The 25,670-nt window shown below is 46.2% G+C and overlaps 2 protein-coding genes across 2 annotated transcripts; one reads left to right on the forward strand and one right to left on the reverse strand.

Annotated features, from left to right (window-relative positions):
• Window positions 1-15,157: 15,157 nt before the first annotated feature.
• LOC109783653 (auxin-responsive protein SAUR50-like) lies at window positions 15,158-16,364 on the forward strand. Its single transcript, XM_045227262.2, has one exon. The coding sequence runs from the start codon at window positions 15,323-15,325 to the stop codon at window positions 15,818-15,820; it is 498 nt and encodes a 165-aa protein (XP_045083197.1). The 5' UTR covers window positions 15,158-15,322; the 3' UTR covers window positions 15,821-16,364.
• A 3,621-nt stretch (window positions 16,365-19,985) lies between these two features.
• On the reverse strand, window positions 19,986-21,814 carry LOC109783663 (protein STAR1). The gene is made up of 3 exons (XM_020342257.4): window positions 21,170-21,814; window positions 20,701-21,021; window positions 19,986-20,557 (listed from the first exon to the last, which is right to left on the reverse strand). Exons 1-3 carry the CDS (start codon window positions 21,195-21,197, stop codon window positions 20,118-20,120), a joined length of 789 nt encoding a protein of 262 aa, XP_020197846.1. The 5' UTR covers window positions 21,198-21,814; the 3' UTR covers window positions 19,986-20,117.
• Window positions 21,815-25,670: the final 3,856 nt, after the last annotated feature.

Raw genomic sequence — 25,670 nt, forward strand, 5'->3', positions numbered from 1 at the left:
TACCGTATGCTCATTACCATTAACATGAAAAGTGACATTGCCTTTGTTGCAATCAATAACAGCCCCTGCAGTATTCAAAAAAGGTATTCCAAGAATAATAGACATACTATCGTCCTCGGGAATATCAAGAATAACAAAGTCCGTTAAAATAGTAACGTTTGCAACCACAACAGGCACGTCCTCACAAATACCGACAGGTATAGCAGTTGATTTATCAGTCATTTGCAAAGATATTTCAGTAGGTGTCAACTTATTCAAATCAAGTCTACGATATAAAGAGAGAGGCATAACACTAACACCGGCTCCAAGATCACATAAGGCAGTTTTAACATAATTTCTTTTAATGGAGCATGGTATAGTTGGTACTCCTGGATCTCCTAGTTTCTTAGGTATTCCACCCTTAAAAGTGTAATTAGCAAGCATGGTGGAAATTTCAGCTTCCGGTATCTTTCTTTTATTAGTGACAATTTCTTTCATATACTTAGCATAAGGATTCATTTTGAGCATATCAGTCAAACGCATACGCAAAAAGATAGGTCTAATCATTTCAGCAAAGCGCTCAAAATCCTCATCATCCTTTTTCTTGGATGGTTTGGGAGGAAAAGGCATGAATTTCTGAACCCAAGGTTCCCTTTCTTTACCGTGCTTCCTAGCAACAAAGTCTCTCTTATCATAACGTTGATTCTTTGATTGTGGGTTATCAAGATCAACAATAGGTTCAATTTCTACATCATTGTCATTGCTAGGTTGAGCATCAACATGAACATCATCATTAATATTATCACTAGGTTCATGTTCATTACCAGATTATGTTTCAGCATCAGAGATAGAAATATCATTTGGATTCTCAGGTGTTTCAGCAATAGGTTCACTAGAAGTATGCAAAGTCCTATCATTTTTCTTTTTCTTCTTTTTAGAAGGACTAGGTGCATCTATATTATTTCTCTGAGAATCCTGCTCGATTCTCTTAGGGTGGCCTTCAGGATACAAAGGTTCCTGGGTCATTTTACCAGTTCTAGTAGCCACTCTAATAGCATAGTAATTATTCTTACTATTCAATTCATTGAGCAAATCATTCTGAGCTTTAAGTACTTGTTCTACTTGAGTGGTGACCATAGAAGCATGTTTACTAATGAGTTTAAGTTCACCTTTAACTCTAGACATATAATCACCCAAGTGTTCAAGCGTATCGGAATTATATTTCAATTGTCTACCAAAATAAGCATTGAAGTTTTCTTGTTTGACAATAAAATTATCAAACTCTTCTAAGCATTGTCTAGCAGACTTATAGTGAGGAATATCACCTTCATCAAATCTATAGAGAGAATTTACCTTTACTACCTGTGTCGGGTTATCAAGACCATGAGTTTCTTCAATAGGAGATAAATTAAGATCATATGTTTCTTCAACAGGCGGTAAATTAAGACCATGTATTTCTTCAATAGGAGGTAAATTCTTAACATCTTCAGCCTTAATACTTTTTTCTTTCATAGATTTCTTTGCCTCTTGCATATCTTCAGGACTGAGAAATAGAACACCTCTTTTCTTCGGGGTTGGTTTAGGAATAGGCTCAGGAGTTGGCTCAAGAAGTGTCCAATTATTTTCATTTGTCAACATATTATTCAATAGAATTTCAGCTTCATCCGGTGTTCTTTCCCTGAAAACAGAACCAGCACAACTATCCAGGTAATCTCTGGAAGCATCGGTTAGTCCATTATAAAAGATATCAAGTATTTCATTTTTCTTAAGAGGATGATCAGGCAAAGCATTAAGTAATCGGAGAAGCCTCCCCCAAGCTTGTGGGAGACTCTCTTCTTCAATTTGCACAAAATTATATATGTCCCTTAAAGCAGCTTGTTTCTTATGAGCGGGGAAATATTTAGCAAAGAAGTAATAAATCATATCCTGGGGACTATGCACACAACCAGGATGAAGAGAATTAAACCATATCTTAGCATCACCCTTTAATGAGAACGAAAATATTTTAAGGATATAAAGGTAGCGAGTTCTCTCATCATTAGTGGATAGGGTGGCTATATCATTTAATCTAGTAAGATGTGCCACAACAGTTTCAGATTCATAGCCATGAAAAGGATCAGATTCAACCAAAGTAATATATCAGGATCAACAGAGAATTCATAATCCTTATCAGTAACACATATAGGTGGAGTAGCAAAAGCAGGGTCAGGTTTCATTCTAGCATTAAGAGATTGCTGCTTCCATTTAGCTAATAACCTCTTGAGCTCGTACCTATCTTTGCAAGCTAAAATAGCTAAAGCAGCTTCTTTTTCAAGAACATAACCCTCAGGAATAACAGGTGATTCATATTTATTAGGGGGAGATTCTTCATCATCACTTTCATCAATGTTATCAGTTTCAATAATTTCATTCTCTCTAACCCTAGAAAGTTGTTCATCAAGAAATTCACCAAGTGGCACAGTAGTATCAAGCATAGTACTAGTTTCATCATAATTATCATGCATAGCAGAAGTGGCATCATCAATAACATGCGACATATCAGAACGAATAGCATAAGCAGGTTTAGGTGTCGCAAGCTTACTCAAAACAGAAGGTGAATCAAGTGCAGAGCTAGATGGCAGTTCCTTACCTCCCCTCGTAGTTGAGGGATAAATTGTTGTCTTAGCGTCTTTCAAGTTCTTCATAGTGACCAGCAGATATAAATCCCAAGTGACTCAAAGAATAGAGCTATGCTCCCCGGCAACGGCGCCAGAAAATAGTCTTAATAACCCACAAGTACAGGGGATCGCAACAGTTTTCGTGGGTAGAGTATTCAACCGAAATTTATTGATTCGACACAAGGGGAGCCAAAGAATATTCTCAAGTATTAGCAGTTGAGTTGTTAATTCAACCACACCTGGATAACTTAGTATCTGCAGCAAAGTATTTAGTAGCAAAGTAATATGGAAGTAACAGTAACAGTAGAAAAAGTAATATTTTTGGGTTTTGTAGTGATTGTAGCAGTAGCAACGGAAAAGTAAATAAGCGAAGAACAATATGTGAAAAGCTCGTAGGCATTGGATCGATGATGGAGAATTATGCCGGATGCGGTTCATCATGTAACAATCATAACATAGGGTGACACGGAACTAGCTCCAATTCATCAATGTAATGTAGGCATGTATTCCGAATATAGTCATACGTGCTTATGGAAAAGAACTTGCATGACATCTTTTGTCCTACCCTCCCGTGGCAGCGGGGTCCTAATGGAAACTAAGGGATATTAAGGCCTCCTTTTAATAGAGTACCGGACCAAAGCATTAACACATAGTGAATACATGAACTCCTCAAACTAAGGTCAGGAGTGGTCCCGATTATTGTCACTTCGGGGTTGCCGGATCATAACACATAGTAGGTGACTATAGACTTGCAAGATAGGATCAAGAACTCACATATATTCATGAAAACATAATAGGTTCAGATCTGAAATCATGGCACTCGGGCCCTAGTGACAAGCATTAAGCATAGCAAAGTCATAGCAACATCAATCTCAGAACATAGTGGATACTAGGGATCAAACCCTAACAAAACTAACTCGATTACATGATAGATCTCATCCAACCCATCACCGTCCAGCAAGCCTACGATGGAATTACTCACGCACGGCGGTGAGCATCATGAAATTGGTGATGGAGGATGGTTGATGATGACGACGGCGACGGATCCCCCTCTCCGGAGCCCCGAACGGACTCCAGATCAGCCCTCCCGAGAGGTTTTAGGGTTTGGCGGCGGCTCCGTATCGTAAAACGCGATGAATCCTTCTCTCTAATTTTTCTCTCCCCGAAAGTGAATATATGGAGTTGGAGTTGAGGTCGGTGGAGCGTCAGGGGGCCCACGAGGCAGGGGGCGCCCCCCACCCTCGTGGATAGGGTGTGGGCCCCCTGACGTGGATTTTTCTTCCAGTATTTTTAATATTTTCCAAAAAAGATGTTCCGTGGAGTTTCAGGTCATTCCGAGAACTTTTGTTTCTGCACATAAATAACACCATGGAAAGTCTACTGAAAACAGCGTCAGTCCGGGTTAGTTTCATTCAAATTATGCAAGTTAGAGTCCAAAACAAGGGCAAAAGTGTTTGGAAAAGTAGATACGACGGAGACGTATGAGTGATCCGCGCAGGGCTTCGCCTAAGCACTACGACAATATGACCGGAGGAGTAAACGGTGGAGGGGGGCACCGCACACGGCTAAGAAAAATTGATGTGCTTAGAGGTGCCCCCCTGCACCAGTATATAAAGGAGGGAGAGGGGAAGAGGCCGGCCTAGGGCGCGCCAAGTGGGAGGAGTCCCACTTGGACCCCTAGTCCAATCCCCCCTTTCCTTTTACCGGAAGGGGAAAGGGGGAAGGAGAGGGGGGAGGAGAAGGAAAGGGGGGCCGCGTCCCTCCCCTTGTCCAATTCGGACTCCCCATGGGGGGGCGCCACCCCGTTGTGGGCTGCCTTGCCTCCCTCCTATGGCCCATATCTTTCCCCCGGGGGTTCCGGTAATCCCCCCGGTACTCCGATATGTACCCGATACATTTCGAAACACTTCTGATGTCCGAATACTATCGTCCAATATATCAATCTTTACCTCTCGACCATTTTGAGACTCCTCGTCATGTCCATATCTCATCCGGGACTCCGAACAATCTTCGGTCACCAAAACACATAACTCATAATACAAATCTTCATCGAACGTTAAGCGTGCGGACCCTACGGGTTCGAGAACTATGTAGACATGACCGAGACACATCTCTGGTCAATAACCAATAGCGGAACCTGGATGCTCATATTGGTTCCTACATATTCTACGAAGATCTTTATCGATCAAAACTTTATGACAACATACGTAATTCCCTTTGTCTGTCGGTATGTTACTTGCCCGAGATTCGATCGTCGGTATCTCTATACCTAGTTCAATCTCGTTACCGGCAAGTCTCTTTACTCGTTCCATAATACATCATCTTGCAACTAACTCCTTAGTCACTTTGCTTGCAAGCTTCTTGTGATGTGTATTACCGAGAGGGCCCAGAGATACCTCTCCGATACACGGAGTGACAAATCCCAATCTCGATTCATACCAACTCAACAGACACCTTCGGAGATACCTGTAGAGCATCTTTATGATCACCCAGTTACATTGTGACGTTTGATAGCACACAAGGTATTCCTCCGGTATCCGAGAGTTGCATGATCTCATGGTCGAAGGAACATGTATTTGACATTAAGAAAGCAGTAGCACTAAACTGAACGATTGTATGCTATGCTAACGGTTGGGTCTTGTCCATCACATCATTCTCCTAATGATGTGATCCCGTTATCAAATGACAACTCATGTCCATGGTTAGGAAACCTTAACCATCTTTGATCAACGAGCTAGTCTACTAGAGGCTCACTAGGGACACGGTGTTTGTTTATGTATTCACACATGTATCAAGGTTTCCGATCAATACAATTCTAGCATGAATAATAACCTTTATCATGAATAAGGAAATATAAAATAACAACTTTATTATTGCCTCTAGGGCATATTTCCTTCACATAGGTTTCACTAGAGGCTTCTCTCAAGATAGAAAATATTACGGTGGGTAAACAAATTACTGCCGAGCAATTGATAGAAAAGCGCAAAGTTATAACGATATCTAAGGCAATGATCATGAATATAGGCATCACGTCCGTATCAAGTAGACCGACTCCTGCCTGCATCTACTACTAATACTCCACACATCGACCGCTATCCAGCATGCATCTAGAGTATTAAGTTCATAAGAACAGAGTAACGCATTAAGAAAGATGACATGATGTAGAGGAATTAACTCAAGCAATATGATGAAAACCCCATCTTTTTATCCTCGATGGCAACAATACAATACGTGTCGGTTCCCCTTCTGTCACTAGGATCGAGCACCACAAGATTGAACCCAAAGCTAAGCACTTCTCCCATTGCAAGAAAAACCAATCTAGTTGGCCAAACCAAATCGACAGTTCGAAGAGACTTGCAAAGATATCAAATCATTCATATAAGAATCCAGAGGAGATTCAAATAATATTCATAGATAAGCTGATCATAAAACCACAATTCATCGGATCTCGGCAAACACACCGCAAAAGAGTATTACATCGAATAGATCTCCAAGAACATCGAGGAGAACTTTGTATTGAGAATCAAAGAGAGAGAAGAAGACATCTAGCTACTAGCTATGGACCCGTAGGTCTGTGGTAAACTACTCACGCTTCATCGGACAGGCAATGGTGTTGATGTAGAAGCCCTCCATGATCGAATCCCCCTCCGGCAGGACGCCGGAAAAGGCCCCTAGATGGGATCTCACGGGTACAGAAGGTTGCGGTGGTGGAAAGTGGTTTCTTGGCTCCCTGGAAGGTTTTGGGATATTTGAGAATATATAGGCGGAAGAAATAGGTCGGTGGAGTCACGAGGGGCCCACAAGGGTGGGGAGCGCGCCCTACGCCCCTGGGCGCGCCTCCCGACCTTGTGGCCTCCTCGTGGCTTTCCTGACATGCACTCCAAGCCCTCTGGATGTCTTCTGGTCCAAGAAAAATCATCGCGAAAGTTTCATTCCGTTTGGACTCCGTTTGGTATTCCTTTTCTGCGAAACTCTAAAACAAGGAAAAAAAACAGGAACTGGCACTGGGCTCTAGGTTAATAGGTTAGTCCCAAAAATCATATAAAATAGCATATTAATGCATATAAAACATCCAAAACAGATAATATAATAGTATGGAACAATCAAAAATTATAGATACGTTGGAGACATATCAGACGTCCAGGCCCCGACACCACACATCACCCCCCATTAGTTGTACGACTCTGCAGAGTTATTATCGAGTGTCGAGGGTGATACCTCGTCAGCACTTCTGATGTTAACCCTTGTACTGTAGCTATTCAGTCGTGGTCATCGAGGGTGATTCCTCCTTCACCACTCCCGATAACGACTCTGTCGTGCAACCCCTCAAGTGTGGACCACTGAGGGTGATTCCTCCAAGTCCACCTTGACGGTTACATTGAGTGGGAATCCATTGAGGGTGATTCCTCGGGTTTCCCCCTTGCTGTTTCGGACACACGGTTACTTTGACTTACCACAGAACCATGATGACATAGGGTCGGCCCCGAGGGGTACCCGCGAGTGATGTGAAGTCGGGTTGACCTGGAGGGTACCCGAGAGATAATTATGTGGCACGGCCGGGCATTCTTAGCCCTTGCCGTAAGTCCATGAGACGGGGCGACGGGGCGACATGATCGTGAGTCTCTGCTCGTTACTGCGCACTACAAGACACTAACAGTTTGGATATTTGATCTGAGTAGGCCTCTGGCCTTTTTCGCACTAACCACCACGCGGGAATAAGTATGGGCACTCTGCGTCGTATGTATCAGCCGGAAGCTCAATGGACATCAGCGATGGAGCGACGCGCACCAGGTTGGACTGCGTAAGCACCTGCCTTATTTAAGGAGGTTGCCAGGTCTGCTCACCGGCCGCCCACGCATCATGCAGGAGTGCAAAGGGCGATGGGCCCAAGACCCCTGCGCGCTTAGGATTTAGACCGGCGTGCTGGCCTCTCTGTTGAGCCTAGGTAGGACTGCGGTGTGTTGATCGGCCGAGGCCGGTCATGACCTGATGGTGTGTCCGGCCGGAGTTGATCGAGCGTGCTGGGTAAGTTGGTGCACCCCTGCAGGGAAGATTGATCTATTCGAATAGCCGGGTCCATGGTAATGGACGCTCGGATTTGTATCCCGATCGATACAACTAGAACTAGATACTGAATGCTGAGGCAAGTTATGGATATGTGGCTCCGGGATTGCTTTCTCGCAGGGAGTCGAGGAAGTGATCTCTGGGCGATGATACAACATACTTACTAATATTATAATATGCCACTCTTATCTCTTCTGCTACTGCAAGATGCTTGGAGATGCTTGAATATGCTAGTCTTCGATAGGCTAGGCTTTCCCCTTCTCTTCTGGCATTCTGCAGTTCAGTCCACAGATACTACCCATTTCTTTGATACCGATGCATATGTAGTGTAGATCCTTGCTTGCGAGTACTTTGGATGAGTACTCACGGTTGCTTTGCTCCCCTTTTTCCACCTCTTTTCATTCTTCTCGGATGCTGCAACCAGATGGTGGAATCCAGGAGCCAGATGCTACCGTCGACGACTACTACTACCCCAATGGAGCCTACTACTACGTGGAGACCGCCGACGACCAGGAGTAGTTTAGGAGGCTCCTAGGCAGGAGGCCTTGCCTTTTCGATCGTTGATGTTTGTGCTAGCCTTCTTAAGGCAGATCTTGTTTAACTTATGTCTGTACTCACATATTGTTGCTTCCACTGACTCTTGTGCTTTCGAGCTGATGTATTCGAGCCCTCGCGGCCACTAGCTTGTAATATAGAGTTTGTATTATTTTATTTGTGTCTAGAGTTGTGTTGTGAAATCTTCCCGTGAGTCCTCGATCTTGATCGTACACATTTGCGTGATTAGTGTATGATTGAATCGAGGGCGTCACATCCACCCAAACCCCGCCAGATTTGGGGTCCTGGCGACCCATCGCTGCCGCCTCCCACCGATCAACAACACCGGCAGCTTGGACGGTGTGGGAGGAGGAGTGGTCAGCCTCGCCGTCGTTTCTCCTCCAGGAGAACTTGTTGCGCCCGCGGTCAAAGCGCCCTGCACCCCGCTAGATTTGGGGTCCTGGCGACCCGTCGCTGCCGCCTCCCACCGATCAACAACACCGGCAGCTTGGACGGTGTTGGAGGAGGAGTGGTCATCCTCGTCGCCGTTTCTCCTCCAGGAGAACTTGTTGCGCCCGCGGTCGAAGCGCCCTGCACCCCAGTCAGCCCGCCCGGCACCGACGCTGTCGCCACGGTAGGCACGCCCCCCGCCACCAGCCATCGCTGGAGTCCGCGCCGAGGAAGCCGCAACCTCCACGAATGATTAGTCGTCGCCTCCAACCTTGCCACGCCACAAGTGGAAGGAGGAAGGAGGACTGGATCTAGGGTTTTTTGGCGCCGGGTCAAGAGGACGATAGGGTTTGGGATTTTATACCTGTAGTGCCCGTGTCGCTCCTCTCATGGCGGCCCGGATCTCCGTCCACGTGGGAAACATCCACCATGGGTGGTGGGGTACCGCCCCTTGGCCCCGCACCCAACAGCCCCGGGTCGTTTGACCTCCTCGGTGCGACGCGACCGTGTACCGCACCCCCCCCCCCCCCCCCGGTGCATCATGACGTGATGGGCCGCCGGGCTCGAACACCGGCGCCGCCAAGGTCACAGGAATCCTGTCCCAAACCCTGGCAAAAAAACACGGGAACGGCACAATATGGCCGATGTCAATAATCTCGCCCTCCCGTAGGAAACGTGCATCCACCATGCTCCCCTCCCCGTTGAAAAGGACAAGGCGAAGTGCGTCGTGCCGGAGAACTATCTCGCCGACGTCGAACGTGATGGATCGAGCGGCGAGGAGATCTGTCGCGTATGTCGCCCGCCATCCCGTCCTCGCCGGTCAAATATGCGCACATGCTCTATTTTCTGTTAGGCTCTGCTTGAATGTACGAATTGAAGAGCTATGTAGTGCGTGGTGCGTTGTAGTGCTGGTGACGTGAACGTCTTTGTACCTTGAGCGGTAATGCTTGGGAGCCACTGTGAGTTTCGTGTACAAGTAAGAGTGCGAACCCTCTTTTCTAGGGCATCTTCAATGGTTTGGTGTAACTATGTCTTGTATAGACAACAACATCATGAACCAACGCTATTGTATGCATCTATTCCAATAAGTTGTATGTAACACTAGTCTATAATTATATATTGTTGTTTTTTCTCTCATTTGTTTTTTGTCTCTCTGTTTTTTTTTCTTGGTTTGCAGGCTATGGCATAAAGTTTTACCAATGATGGGCCATCTCTCTGCGGAATATTAACCCTCTACATTAGATTTAGGTGATGTGGCAAGAGCTAACCGCCGATGACGTATAAATGTTTGAGATGCCCTAGTGTCCCAGTGTAGGTTGCATCTGGCGAAGATGCAACTAAGGATTGATGTAGTGAGACTTTGACACGAATAAATAAGGAAACCAATGGAGATCAAAGTAAATTAGAGTTCTCGGGGATGAATCACTCATCTTTTCAAACGGATTAAATACATTACTATCATTGTTCCACTCCTATCAATGTTTTGAAAAATAGATTGTAGACCATCAGGGACATGACTCCTCTCCACAGTGTACAAAACTTGCTACCCAAATTTACACACAAGTATGTTGCCGTTCGGAGGAGCTTGCCTCTGCGTGGTCAGCCGGTGCGGCGATCCGGGGTAAGCCCATGGATCGGACCTGGCTGTTCCGTCTGATCCTTCCGGCCGTTCGGGACACCGGCGGTTGGGCTCGCCCGGAGATGCCTGATCTGGATCGGGACGCCTTGTAGCCTTCGTCCCCTGCTAGGTGTGCTTCTCAGTACGGATCTGGGTCGCAAGACTTGCCGATCCTCGATGCGGACGGAGCTGGAGGTGGGGATTCAGATCGGGAGAAATCCCTAGTCGACCTTTCGGCCGCGGCGGAGGCGATGCCCGAGGGCGCCGCTTTGTTCTCCATGGAGACGCTCGTCAGATCTGCCTCTACTTCCACCGCGTCATTTGTCTCCCGGGTGAAAGCCCTAACTGCGGTGGGTGGCGACGGCGCCTTCAGCGCCGTTCCCTTCTTGAAGGCGCCGCCTTGGGAGCTGTGTGACTATGGACACCGTTGGGTGGGCATTGGCGGCGATCTGGATTAGGAGGTGGAGCGGTGTTTCATCATATGCATCGACGCCGACGGATCTCGGCAGCGTGGCGCAGTGGAGTCCCGGCGTCCGATGCGGGTTGGCGGACTCACGCAGGAAGACGACGCTATCTGGCGTCGATGGCAGAGAGGCATGGCAAGGTTTGTCCATCAGTTCTGCTCTGAGGATGGATCGATGGAAGATGGAGGTGACGGCCCTTGCAGCGTGCGGTGCTCATTGGGAGTGTGCCGGACCGGTGTGTGACCCAGTCCAGGTAGTGTCTTGGGCATCCGGCTTTAGATGTTAGGTTTTGATGCAATGTTTGTTTGGTATTAGGGACGGACATTCGACACATCTTCATCAAGGGGATAGGAGTAGCAACAGGCATTGCCAAGATGGTTGCTTCAGGCTTATTGATGTATCACCTTGTATGGTCTTTGTGAATAATTAATAAATTGGTTGCATGCATCGTCCAGATGCAGAGGACGGGGGTACATCCTCCTTTTCTAAAAAAAAAGTATGTTGTCGATCAGATTCATGATTTATCCCCGTCTCTATCAATACTAACACGTGATTGAGGGTTTTCGTGTGGCGGGAACTCGCAGGGGCACGCAGCTGCTTAGTCGTGTTGGCTGCCCGATTTCCTCACGATCCACAAATTTATTGGATCTTGCGCGTGGGCATAATAAGTTTAAAAAGTTTTAGTTTCTAAAACTTGTCGGTCGCTCGTACCAAGTTTCAAAAGTTGAAACTTAACGAAGTTTTAAAAACTCGTCAAAACGTATTCAAAATGGATCTCATTTGAAAGTCCTGGTTACCAGAAATATGAATATGCAAATGAAATTTAATTTGGACTTTAGTTCAAAAGATATGAAAAAATGAAAATCGAAAGCCAAAAGAAAATGGGGGATGCATGCCTCCGCCCCTGCATGCTACAAATCCCTAGCCTTGTGGGGCGTGTGAAAGCGTGGTTCATGGGTGATGCTGGTGATGTGAACGTCTTTAATTTGTACCATGAGCGGTAATGCTTAGGAGCCGCTTTGAGTTACATGTACGCATGAACCCTCACCTTTTTAGGGCATCTTCAGTAATTTGTATGTAAGTATGTCTCTATAGTCAACCACGTCATCAATCAACACTATTACATGCATCGATTCCAATAAGTTGAATGTGACACTAGTCTATAATTATATATTTTTATTTTCTCTCTCATTTGTTCTTTGCCTCTCTCTTTGTTTATTGGTTTGCAGACTATGTCATAAAGTTTTACCAATAATGAACCATCTCTCCTAAATATTAGTCCTCTATGTAAGAATTAGGTGATGTGGCAAGAGCTAACCAACGACGACATATCATTGTTTGAGATGCCCTAGTGTCCCAGTGTAGGTTGCATCTGGTGAAGATGCAACTAAGGATTGATGTAGTGAAACTTTGACACTATTAAGTAAGGAAACAAATTGAGGTCAGAGTAAACTAGAGTTCTCAGGGATGAATCACCCATCTTTTCAAACTGATTAAGTACAGTGCTGTCACTCTGTTCCACTCCAATCAGTGTTCAGAAAAATAGATTGTAGAGGATCTTCACAGATACTTGTGATCATTCAGTTAATGTTAACCAAGTCTCGTTATGCTGTTGGGTTAGGAAGATACGAATATCCCTCAGCATGGTATCCGTCTTATTCCAATCAACCATATATTTCTGTAATTCAATCATATTCCAAATCATGTGATGTAAGCTTGCTTGTGTTTTTCCCATTCGCTGGGAGCTTCTCTAAGGCAGTTAGTTCAATTTTGTTAATTACATTTGTGAGTAAACAACTGCACTAACTTACATCTTCCTGTGCTGAAGATAGTGACGCAAGCTGGCGTGATCATTTCGCTCAACTATTATCTCACTCTCACAACCTCTTTGCTCCCTGAACTAAAAATATGTCTTGACATTCTCAAAGGGAAGAAGTAAGATAATACTCAGAATGAGGCGGGGTCGTCCCATGCATCAGCAAAGATGCGCTTAATTAACTAAAATATGTGGAGCGGGAAACGTTAAATTAAACAGATGCAGTAGTCATACGTACTTCCATTTGAACTATCGGAGAAACAAGTTTATGCAATTATTATGGTCTCAGATAACAATGATTAACACCTTTCACATTATGATACATCAGACAACGACGCTTACGCCGATGTGCTGTGTGACTGATTAGCCAAATTACAAAGGACTCTTGTAGACTGTATGCTCCGCCGCGTGTCTAGCAACTGAGTTTGATTGAGTTCGTCAGCATGCTTTAACTAATAAAAATATGGGGACGACTGGCATTAAGCATGCAGCGATGACAATTTGGTACACATGTACACACTTGACTTGAGCATAGTTTTCTAATGCAATGTCAATGTGTTGTGTTTGTATTCCACATACAAAATATTGTTTGCCCCTGTTGTATTTTTTTCGGGTAAAATGCCAACTTTACTACCGCATCGAGATGAATAAAATAAATAAAGGCCAACCGCTACAAACAACATGATAATACACCCTAGGGGCAGACAGTGGTCCCCTTGTTGTATTTGTAAAACCCGACCCACCTAAATGGCGGTCTACCGAGTAATATATTTAGGTGGGGGAACTCCTCCCCCCCTCCGCCCGTGGTGATTCCTGCAGAACTGGTATAGAAGTGTCGGGTTTAGCTGAACCCAACGAAGTGCTGGGTTCTGAGGCAGAGCAGTGGGCTGTTGCAAGTTCAGGGTGTTTCTTCTTCCAGTAGTTTGTTTTTTAGTTGATGTCTAGGTCGTGTTCAGGGCATCGCCCCCCCCCCCCCCCTCCCCTGTAGTTTTGATGTTTCAGGTCATTTTCATGGTCCGTTTCCTTTTCCTCTCTAATATGTAGTGTTCTTGTAAGCTTTTTGGACTGCTTCTGGGCTTGTAAACCTTCACTCCTCTCACTTTAATATTGCACATGCAGGCGTCATGCATGGTTCAAAAAACCCTAAGCCCATCAAATGCCTGCTGAGTTAGTCTCTAACATTGACAATTACCGAAAGAATTCACGGATAACCAACGGAGCTGAACCTAATGGGCTTCTACTCTAGCTTCACCCTTGTTCTTAGCTTACTGGCGCAACCGCACATTCCACTACTAATAGGAGGAAGGGACAATGACTAACACTCCTTTGAGAAGTGATCATGTGAATATGGATCGCAAGTCCTAATCCATGTTGTCACCGGAAGACAAAGACATAACCAGGCGGAAGTTCCCACCTATGCAAAGATATTCGCTCCGATGAGGTCGTGACGATCCAAAACTCAGCATGATACCTCCTGAGCCATGTGTCATCTGTGTGTCGAGCTTGTATGTTTGGGTTGTGTACATCTTATTATGCATATAGCCCGCAAGTTGGGGATCTTGTTGATTCAATGTAATTATGTTAGAGAAACAACAGGCTAATCAAACGACGAAGAACGAAATCAACATAGGAAACACGAGATTCTAATGTGGAAAGCCCCTCCAACATGAAGGGGGAAAACCACGGACGCCAACCAACAAATCTTCACTATATCGGGGAAGGTTACAAACATCGAGGATTTACAACTGATCAACGTATCTCGTGCGGTGGTTTACAAAGATATATATAACACAGGTGACCTCGGTCAATACCGCTACGCCCCGCTTCGGCCCAAGCCTACTGGCGACAAGCCTCACTCCGCTCGCTCGTCAAAAGTTAGCATGTATCTTCATACTTCAATTTGGATCACAACATAACAAATTATATAAGCATTTCGGAGGATTCCAATTTTCTGACATGGCTTATTCAGTCTGTAGGATTGGAAACCATATCATTTTTCTTATGATTTACATTACATGCAATGCCAAAGGATAAATCCCCCCATCCGGTCTAAACAAATGGCAGATTTCTCTACTTCCTTTGACAACTATGATGGCATGCCCTTAGTCATTTCGAAAAGGTCTAGTGTTTTGCATTGGTGCCCAAACAAATTTAGTTAAACATTATTGTGTTCTCATTTTTCTAGGATTCAATAGGCCATGAGATCTTAATCCTACTTTTTCCTATTTTTTTGTTTCTAGAATACCGCTAACGAGAAGGACCATAAACTTTCTGCTACAGTTGTCCCGTGATGTGATAAAATCTTTGACGATCGAATAAAAAATGATTATGATTAGCGCCACACGTATGGCATAAACACATGGCAACTCCAAACGTTTTTTATGACAAGTTTAGTGACGCGAGTATGACAATTTTAGTTGTAAGAATGATAAATTTCTTTTCGGATGTCAAGTTTCAGTTTTTTTGTATACTAACTTCAGTTGTAAAATACGTCAGGGTGGTTTGCTTCGTGTCATCCGTGTGGCACTTATCATTTGGGATAAAATATGCATGTCACGGCATTTGTTTTCCTTGAACTGAGGAACAAGTATGTCCTAACCTTTGCAATACCCTCAATACCTACCTATAAATGCCTAGTGCGTAGGCCGAGCCTCTTGCAAAGCGGCGAGCGCTCGATCTTCATTCAGTTGAGTAGTATAGAGGCCGACCGCTCTGTGCACGGTGACCAAAGGAGGCACGCATGGCAACACCCAAGGGGGTGAGGAGGAGCCTCGTATTGAGGACCCTGGAGCGGTGCAAGTCGGCGACAGGCCGGAGCGGCGGCGCAGCGTCGTCGTCTGTGGCTGGGTGCTTCTCGGTGTACGTCGGGCCGGAGCGTGAGCGGTTCGTGGTGCGCACGGACTGCGCCAACCACCCGCTGTTCCGGCGGCTCCTCGACGACGCCGAGCGCGAGTACGGGTACGCGTCGCAGGGCCCGCTCGCGCTGCCGTGCGACGTCGGCACGTTCCTCGACATCCTGTGGCAGATGGACCACGGACACCACCACCACCACCACCACGACGGCAGTGCCGGCGGGGACGAGATCCCAAAGGCGGCGTCGCCCATATGCGGCTTGCTGCTGGCTAGCCGCGGCAAGTGCCGGGCCGCTGGGTACCGCCGGATGCTCAGCCGGGCGAAGACGTCGTTGGCCACTGGGAGCAGCTTCTCCCACGGTTCACACTTGGCAGAAGGAAATTAAGGACGCAGGTGCTTAACTAATAAACTTAGTGACCCTCATTTGGTCGTAGACTCATAGTCATACCACACCAAGCTCTGCGTTTTTCCTGATTAGTTGGAGATTCGCATACGTATTGTATACGGAAGTCTGCGTTCTATATATATTCCCTATAAATATCCACATGTTGACCTTGACCAATATAAGTTCGAGTGACAAGTAATATGGATCGAAGAAAATAGTAAGTTTGTAACACATAGTTCATGATGTAAATTATTGACTTTTATATGGCATGGTTCTATCATCTAAACTACACTTTGAAGAAAAATTGCTTATTTATCACTTACATGCGCTCGCTTCCTTGTTAAATTTCAATTGAACAACCGCAAACATAAAATTTCAATTGAACAAACACGGGCCCCAGAGACGACCAAACAAAACCCATCGTGTTGAAACAGTAGTACTCTCTCCATCCTAAAATAAGTGTCTCAACTTTGTACTAGCTTTAGTACAAAATTGTATTAAGCTTGAGACAGTTATTTCGAAACGGAGGGAGTGCATGGCAAGGCATGAAAGCAAGAAACATCCGCCGTAATAAGAGCCCAAGCACCAATAAGCTACGAAACAATCCTAACTCCAATACCATGACAACAACGGTGATAGCAGCTGAAGCACAAACACCGAGGAGACAAAACCACCATCAGCCATGAGATGACACCACATGCAGCAGACTAGATGCAACGTCGTCGAGCAACACCGTCGGACCGGGAGTCACCCAAGCCGTGGAGGGAGGGCCATGAGGGGCGATGAGCACCAACCCGAAGGAAGCTAGATTGTCTCAAAAAAAAAGCTAGAGGACACACGCGAGCATCCCGGATGAGGCCCACCACGACACGATCAAGGGAAGTAGACACATCACGGGCCGAAGCCAACCAAAGGCCCACACCTCCCACCACCGACGAACATGGAAAGTAGGAATAACAGGAGCCAAAGCAAGAGGGGCCATCAGGCCTCACAGCGACGACTAGAGGACGAGAGTAGAAAAAAAAAGCCCGAAAGTAGAAAAGGGTTTCCACCCAGTGAAATGAAATTCTAATGGTGTCGGTTTCTTCCGGATACAATCCCACCATCCATCCTTTTTTTGGATCCGTATCTGTAATAATCTGTGAATTGCTATACCCTTTAATGTAATACTATACACATATACAAAATGCCATCTTCTCTCTGCTATTCATCTACCTTGTTTCACCGACTCTATGCGTGTGGGACACCTAACTTGGTGGTCAGATAGTAAGTGACTAGTGAGTATGTTTGGAGCGAGAAAATAATTTTGCTACTACTCACCTATGCTTTTTAGTTTGATTTTCAAGTTTGTATCATTTATATGAACAAAGATCCAATCTGTCATCCGTTTGGATATTAGTGTCCATGGTATTTAAACCTTCAAAATAAGATCAGTCTTGGACACATTTTGAAATAATTTGAAATTTGAATTGTGAAACTATAATGAAACTAATCTATCATTTTTTTACTTGTTTCATTCGAATTTTATTTATGTTCTACTAATTTATCACGTGTTACTTACTTCATTCAGGTTTTATTTCAGTGTTAAGAGTGTTCAAATAAGTTTTCGTATCATTTCGTTAAATTATCTTTCATGGTTTAGGAACGTGTTTTTTTTTCTTGCCCAGGCAGGAGATCCTGAGTCCCCGTGGCGTCATACTAGCATTCTATTACCTTTGTGCCAAGAGCACATTAAGTTGCATGCTAACATATTTTCATCACGGTTTGATATGGGTCATCACAATTTTACATGTTCTCATGTTTCATTACATTCGCTTTTGCATTTCACATTGCATTAAAGTTTCATCTTGGTCATTTAAGTTTCATTATGGTTTCGTTTCATTTCCTTTGCATGCTTTCATTCTTCGTTCATTCCGGCTTCATTAATGTTTTATCTCAGATTTCACATAAATTTCATTACCTTTTCAAAAATTGAAGTTACACCTTTTCAAAATATGTCCAAGATTGATCTTGTTTAAAGATTTAAATGTCATGAACATTGTAAATCAAATCATTGTTCCAAAGTTAAAAGTCGCACAAATTTTAGAGTCAAACTAGAAATATGCGTGGATGGATCGTGAATGAAAAAAATAAAATATGTTAATAGTAGAGTTAAATACACCACAGGTGCCCTAACTTGTCCGGCACGGTCTGTTTGGTGCCTAAACTTAAAAAATACACAAAAGTGGTGTCATAACTTGTCTGGGCGTTCAAATACGGTACCTCTGTATGTATGCCGCCGTATCGAGTGCCCGCGTGGCATGCTGGCATGTCGCTGGGCCATATGTCAGTGGTTGCAGGCGCTGGATGCGCGCTGTGAGCTATGCGTGTTTTTTACAGGAATGCCCCTGGATTTTAATCAATTCTCGCAAAAATACCCCTTGATTTTAAGTAATACTCGCAAAAAATACCAGGAAGCGAGCGTGCAGGGAATTCGAACATGTGACATCCTCGTCGCCTGACAATCGAGCGGACCAGGTGGCCACAGTCTGGTTTGCGCTTAATTATCAGCAAGCAGTTTATATAGATGATTGCACGTATCGCTCTGCATATGCTTTTACTGGAGTGATTTTATTTTTATTTATTTCCAAGTTACTGTCTTGTTTTTCTTCGAGTGAAGTTTCTGTTTAGTTTTCATGATACATACATTTTTCCATGTGAAAAAATAAAATAATTATCAATATGAAATTTTGTTTATTTTATATCTCTATTTTATTTCCATTATTGTGTACTTTGAAGAGATAAACATGAACTTTTTCTAAAATTGATGTGGAATTAAAAGTTGAACGTATATTAAAAACAAAGTGAGCAGTTTTTGAAATACACGTTCACGTTCAAGTTCATTTTTTATTTTCACATTATTTTAGAAAATGCTCACCATGTTTTTTGATAATGTTGAATGCCTATTAAAATAATATTGTGTAATATTATTCTTAAATTTCTACAAACACGCTTAACATGTTAGTACGTTTCTAGAATTTATTATTGTCACACAATAATATTTAATACATGTTGAACAGTTTTAAAATACAATATTGTCAATTTTAAATAATTGTGCATTTTAAAAATAGAATGAAGATACACAATAATTGTCCGTGCTTATGGTGCTCAATGAGGATACATAAATTTACAGAATAATTTTTAATATACGTTCAACTTTTTATGTCCACATAAATTTTAGAAAAAAATCATGTTTATCTCTTCAAGGTACACAATAATGAAAATAGAATAAAGATATAAAATCAACAATAATTGCATATTGATAATTATTTTATTTTCATATGGGAAAATTTATGTATCATGAAAATTAAACAGGAACTTCACTCGGAAAAAAAGTGAAGCAGTACTTCAAAAAAGCTGTAGAAAACATGTGCAAAGCGATACGTGGAACCGTGCATATAAGTTGCTAGCTAGCAGTTAAATGTAAACCAAAGTGTTGCCTCTTGGTCCGCTTGTTTTGTTAGGCAACCAGCAGGTCCGTAGTTCGAATTCCCTTCATGCCAACTTGTGTTTATATTTTTGTCAGAATTAATTAAAGTACAGGCGCGTTCCCATAAAAAAACAGTGTGCGTGCAGCACCTGTAATGATTTTTTGTAAGAATTAACTAAAGTCCAGGGGCATTTAAAAAAAACTACATGCACAACTCACAACGCGCCCGCAGCCACTGACATGTGGCCCAGCGACACGCAGGCATGCCTCAAGGGCAGTTGATACGGCGGCATAGTCTAGAGGCACCGTATTTGAACGTTTAGACAAGTTACGACACCATTTTTGTGTATTTTTCAAGTTTAGGCACCAAACTGGCCATGTGGGACAAGTTAGGGCACCTGTAGTGTATTTAACTTTTAATAGTACAAAAATAAAGTTCTAACCCCTAAATAGTGGATGGGTCCTAGAAAAAAATCAGAGATAATAACAAAAATAAATCAAATACTTACTTCTTATGGTAAAGGGTACGTGAGTATTTGACGCATTTTGATTGGCTAGCCGGACACCGATAGAAACCGGTGCGGCTAGAATATCCTCTCTCGCTCCACCAGTCTTCAGAACACACCAAAAATACATTTATGCCATCTCAAAAAGAAAAGTAAATTTTTTTTTGCGGGATAGTGAAGTAAAAAAAAATTGACAGCAGGATAGCGAAGTAAATTTATGCAAGTGTGGTAGCAAGATTTGAAGCGACATGTCCAAATTAAGCAAGGTCGAGACACCTGAACAATGTAGTCGGCGACCAAAGTCAAACGAACAAACATTCAGCTAGCTGAGCTCCAGGAAGCGGCGCGCCATGGGGTGCTTGGCCTGGGACAGGTCGGACGGCGCGAGCACCTCCACGACCACGCCGTCGACGACGAGGCACACCAGGTCGGCGATCCGCTGGATCTGCCTCACGCTGTGCGAGACGATCACCGCCGTGATCCCCCTCGTCTTCTTCAGGCGGACGATCGCCTCCTCGATGTTCTGCGTGGAGATCGGGTCCAGCGCGCTCGTCGGCTCGTCCAGCAGCAGCACCTCGGGCTCGTTGGCGAGGGTGCGGGCCAGCGCGACGCGCTGCGCCTGGCCGACCGACAGCTCCGACGCCGGCCGGGACGCCAGGGCCGGGTCCAGGTCCGACAGGCCCAGCAGCTCCTGCACCTGCGCGTCGGTGAGCGTCTCGCCGCGCAGCCGCGGCCCGTACCGCACGTTGTCCGCCACCGTTCCTGCAGCAGCGCAGATCGTTCAGATCAGAGGTCTCTTTCTTTCTTGGAGTAATCAGACAGAGCCACAGATCGAGCATGTAAAGTCAACGGTCTCTTGATCCCCACATGTAATTTCAATGGCAGATGCGTACGTAGGTACGTACCGTGGAACATGGCGGGGAGCTGGAAGAGCATGCCGACCCTGCGGCGGAGCGCGAGGACGTCGAGGCCGCAGATGTCGGCGCCGTCGAGGGTGACGGCGCCGGGGGCGGGCTCCCAGAGCCGGTTGAGCGCGCGGAGCAGGGTGGACTTGCCGCTGCCGCTGGGGCCGATGACGCCCATCACCACCCCGCGCGGCACGTCCAGGTCCGACCCGGGCACGGTCTGCTCGCCGTTGGGCCCCGGCGGCCGCAGCGTCAGCCCGCGCACCCGTATCTTGGGCCCGTCGGCGTCCACGTCCAGCAGATGCTGCCTGATGGCATCGTCTGTACGCCGTGGTCCGTTTGGCACAACATGGATGGATCAACCATGTATACAGAGAGAACAAAAAGGTCTCACGATTGGATCGATGCAGGAAGGAACCTCAACCAATCACACAATGCATCTCAAGTTTGCGCTGGTGAATGGAATTACCTGGAGCTGGAGACGAGCCCATTGGCATCGGATCGTGCGTGGAGTGCTCGATCGGAGAAGGCCGACAGCGAGAGAGGGACGGTGCGTGCTGGGTGGGAGTCGCCTTCCTTTTATTATGATCTTCTCCCAAAGAATTCGTGGCTCCAACTGAGGTGGGTACGGTGGCTTTTCTTGCGTGCGCGACTCCGCTCCGGCGCTGCACTGCAGTCTCCGCTTAAACTAGAATACAGAGAGAGGCCTTCTGTATCTAGTTTACTATACATGCCCATCACAAAAAATACTCTCTTCGTCTCGTAATATAAGACGTTTTTCCAAGCTTCAAGCTGAAACAGCTTGCAAAAACATATTATATTGTGGGGCGGAGGGAGTAGCTTATAATTTAAGAGCCGAAAATGACGAAGCTTGCGGTACATCTCTTCTGGATTTGCTACGATCTCGCAATGCAAGATTTTGTGTTCGATGCTCAAGTTGCGCTGCTTCCCCGATCATCTTGAGGGGAGCTCCTTAGGATTGCTTGGCCTGGTTATCCGTAGTGGTGTTTGATAGGTCTATTTGCTGGTCAGTGTATTCCTGTTACATGCCTATCTACTTTGCAGACTCTATGAATGTTGTAATAATCTGTTGCGGCTACTGATGCTTGTAGACGAGAGCTGTGAAACGGTTGTGTTGTGGTTTTGCCTTGGCTTTAGTAAAAGTTAGGGCAGAGGGGAAACCCCTTTGGTTCAAAAAAAAATGTTTATATGTCATTCAATTATTCTCGATGAATGGCTCTTATTTTTCTCAACCACTATAAAACGTGTATTATGTTTAAGTGAAACATATGAATCCATATACCTAGCATCCTTGATGAAAGACGTACAATTAGATTTAGATTTTCATGAACTTTCTCCGAAATATATTTTTCAGGTGCTATAATAAATTCACTTCGGTTTTCCTCATAAACGGGGTCAATGTGTTAAGGTTTTCGATCCGGTTTTCCTCATAAACTGGATCACTCTCCTGGCATTATGGCCACTTTGAGCAATATATTCAGGTGAAGGACTCCTCCCCCGGTGATTCTAAAAAAAATCACTAAATTGTTTTCATTTTATTGTGGAACATAAATAGTATATACTTCAACAATATCATTTTGAAGAACAAAAAAATTCATTGTGAATGACAGGTAGAGATTTTGTAGTGTCAGTATGCAGTCGGATATGGTGCATCAATTTCGACTCCAGATCACTTCACTTCTTTTGAGTATCAGCGCATAATGCCCAACCCGCGTTGCTGCGGAAACCGTGCCAAAACAAACCCATAAATGGGTGCTTAAAAACAACAAAAACAAATAATGAAAAATCAAATTTACAAAGGTTCTTGGTTTATACTATTATGTAAACAATAAACCTGCGAAGCACTTCCTCTGTTCCAAAGTACTTGAGCTTCTGGGTTTGTCCTAAGTCAAACCTTTTTCAAGAACAGTCACAAATTATGAAATGGGGAGCAACGGATGTGTGATGTTAATTATATCCATCCTGTTTAAGAACCCATCATCGATCATCTCTGGAACAAGCTTCTGCTAAAGGCCTTCAGGAAACAGACTGTGCCAACACCCTTGGTCTCTGGCGTTCATATCCTGAATGGACTGAATAAGGTGTCTTGCTCCTTCAAGCTTCTCTACATCCGGCACGAACGAAATTCGGTGGCTCTTAGAGCATCTCCACTCGTTCGGTCCCCCACGGATTCGAAATATCGCTGCTTGGGGGCGAACCGGCGAAAATTTCAGCGTGGGGGTGGGGCGGGGGCTCGGGTTCCCAATCACCGCCTCAAAATGGGCCAAGACGTCGTTTTTTTCAAATACAAATTCGGCTAGATTTGGACGAAATTCAGGCGGTTTTCATTGATATTTTACAAAATTAAAGACATAAAACAAACTTAGAAAAATAAAACTATGCCGCCCCCAGCCTACTGCATGCCGAGGAGCTTGTAGAAGGCGGTGTAGTCGCCGCCGCCGTCCTTGTTGCAGCCCTGTCCTGGGTCACCTTGGCGGACGGGGTTGGTGGGTGGCGGCGCCTCCTCATCGCTGTCCTTGAGGACGATGACGCCCCCCTCGTCGCGGCCGCGGCGCCAAGCGGCGATCTCCTCGAGGGCGCGGCGCTGGCGCTCCATCTCCTTCCGGACGTAGTCATCCCGCGCCCATTTGAGGCCCGTCTTGAGGTCGGTGGCCATGTCGGCCTGCTCCTGCTTCACAACGACGGGGGGGGGGGGGGGGGGGTCGCCGGCTCCTTCTTCGGCCTGACCATGCGAAGGTGGCCGCGGGGAGAAGGGGAAGGCTGGCGGCGCCCCTCGTTTATGACGAGGCCGCCGCCGCGGCTGCGCCGACGCTCCAGCGTCTCCAGGGGCTCGGCCTTGACGGTGTCGAGCGGCGCCGTGCCGGAGGAGCGGGAGGAGGAGGAGGAGGAGGAAGCGCCCGCCATGCGCCTCGGCAGCCAAGAGCTGCCACTCCGGCGGGAGAACGTGGCCGCCGGGTGCTCGAACGGCGGCTCGTTGCCGCCCTCGAGGTGCTCGAGGACGGCGTGGAGCGTGCGCCCGGGGACACCCCACCACAGGCGGCGGCCGACGGCGTTGTGGCGCCCCCTTGGCGCCGCCACGTTGTTGGTGGAGGCGAGTTGCTCGGCGTGACGGTGCTCGAAGTACGTCGTCCACAAAACGTGGTTGTCGGCGGCGTACTTCGGAAGGTGCCGCACCTCCTCCGGCAGGGATGCTTGAATGCGCGCGATCTCGTCGCGGCGTTCGGCGCCGGTCGGCAGCGGGGGGACAGGGACCTGAGCCTCCACGAGCCCGACACACGCATGTCCGGCAACGCCGGGTAGTTCGCCTCGTGGAGGAGGCGCGCCTCCCACTCGTGAAGGTGGCGGCGGCCGAAGCCGTTGGCCGCCGCTCCGTCGCCGGGGAAACACTCGACCATCGGTCGCGGCTTGGGACGGGGAGAGAGAGAGAGAGGGTGTCGGCAGCGAAGGAGAGAGGGGCGTCGGCGGCGAGAGAGAGGTTGTGGCGAGGCAAGTGTGCGGCCAGCGGCGAGGGAGGGTGGCAGTAGTGTGGACGTGTGGCGGGAGGGGGCGGGACGCGCGGCGGCGCGCCTTCACTGCGCCGCCCGTGAATCAATGGAAGGCTGACCGGCTGCAGCCTTCGCATTGATTCCCGCGGGAAACCGAGGCGATGAGGACGACGAAGATTCTCGGCGTCGCTCAGTCGCTGACTCGGCGGGTCCACCAGTTTTCGCGCCAAAAACGTTTTTCCCCGGCGCCCGCGGGCACCCCCCCACCCCCACCCCCCCCCCACCCCCCCCCCCCCCCCCCCCCCCCCCGCGCGCGCGCGCACGGGTTCGGCCTGGGTTCGCCGTCACCAATTTCGGCCCTAACTAGCGAAATTTGGGCTTCTAGTGGCGACTGGGCCGATTTTTTCGAGCCGGCGATAAAAAAGGGCCTGGAAGGGGGGGGGGGGGGGGCGAGTGGAGTGCAATCCAATATTGCGTAGTAAAACCTGGATCGCTGTAAAAAACAATCTCCAGCGGTCTGAACTCCGATGGATCATAATTTCATAGGTGTTGCACTAGTATGAAAACAAGGAGCTTCAAAAGATACTCAAAGTCTAGCAAGAGTGGACCAACATATAGATATGCAATTTCTGTTTCCTAGACAGAAAAACAGAATACGATATCTTATCTAACAAGTGAAAAAAGTGGGAGTACACTGACTGAACTGAAGTCGGGGACCACATCACATCAGTGCAGCCTCAGTGCCATTTCTATAGAGAAACGAACGACATGGACCAGTGGTTAACGGTCAGTCTTCAAATAGTAGTAAACACAAAACCAACAACAAAAGGCAAGAGTTTCAGAGCAGGAAAGTTCATGCGCAGCTTATTATTGCCTTCTTTGTGCAGACTGCAGCATATGGGCCATATGTGGGTGGTTATTTCTAATAATAAGACACAACAGCTGAAAGCTCTCTGGACTGTGATCTTGTCCAAAGACAGATATATGCAACATGTTACAAGTTTAGAACAGTAATTATGTTCAGACTAGCAGAAGAGTTAAGACAACTATTATTATCAATGTAAATAATGATTACACTTGATGCACACTAATCTGCACAGCTTCGTCCAGATTCCGTCCGAGCAACGAAATGGAACACTGTGAGCCGGAGGCCACTGCAGATCAGAGGGATGCTTCTCCAGTCTGCAAACCCACTCCTATAGTCCAAGGGCGAGTGGAAGATGCAAAATTGCATGTTGCACACGTTCACTGACACTTCCCTCCGTTCCAAAATAGATGACCCAACTTTAAAGTTAGTACAAAGTTGGGTCATCTATTTTGGAACGGAGGGCGTAGCGGCAAAGAAAAAGATGACCCGCATTTGTTGACGAGAACGACTAGTACCAGTAGCAAACTTCTTTTTATTCAGATCCAAAGGCAAACGATGTCTGAATCTTCCATGTTGACCATGCAAGAACAAGCCTT

This window comes from Aegilops tauschii, chromosome 4 (genome assembly GCF_002575655.3).
Source record: "Aegilops tauschii subsp. strangulata cultivar AL8/78 chromosome 4, Aet v6.0, whole genome shotgun sequence".
NCBI lineage: Eukaryota > Viridiplantae > Streptophyta > Magnoliopsida > Poales > Poaceae > Aegilops > Aegilops tauschii.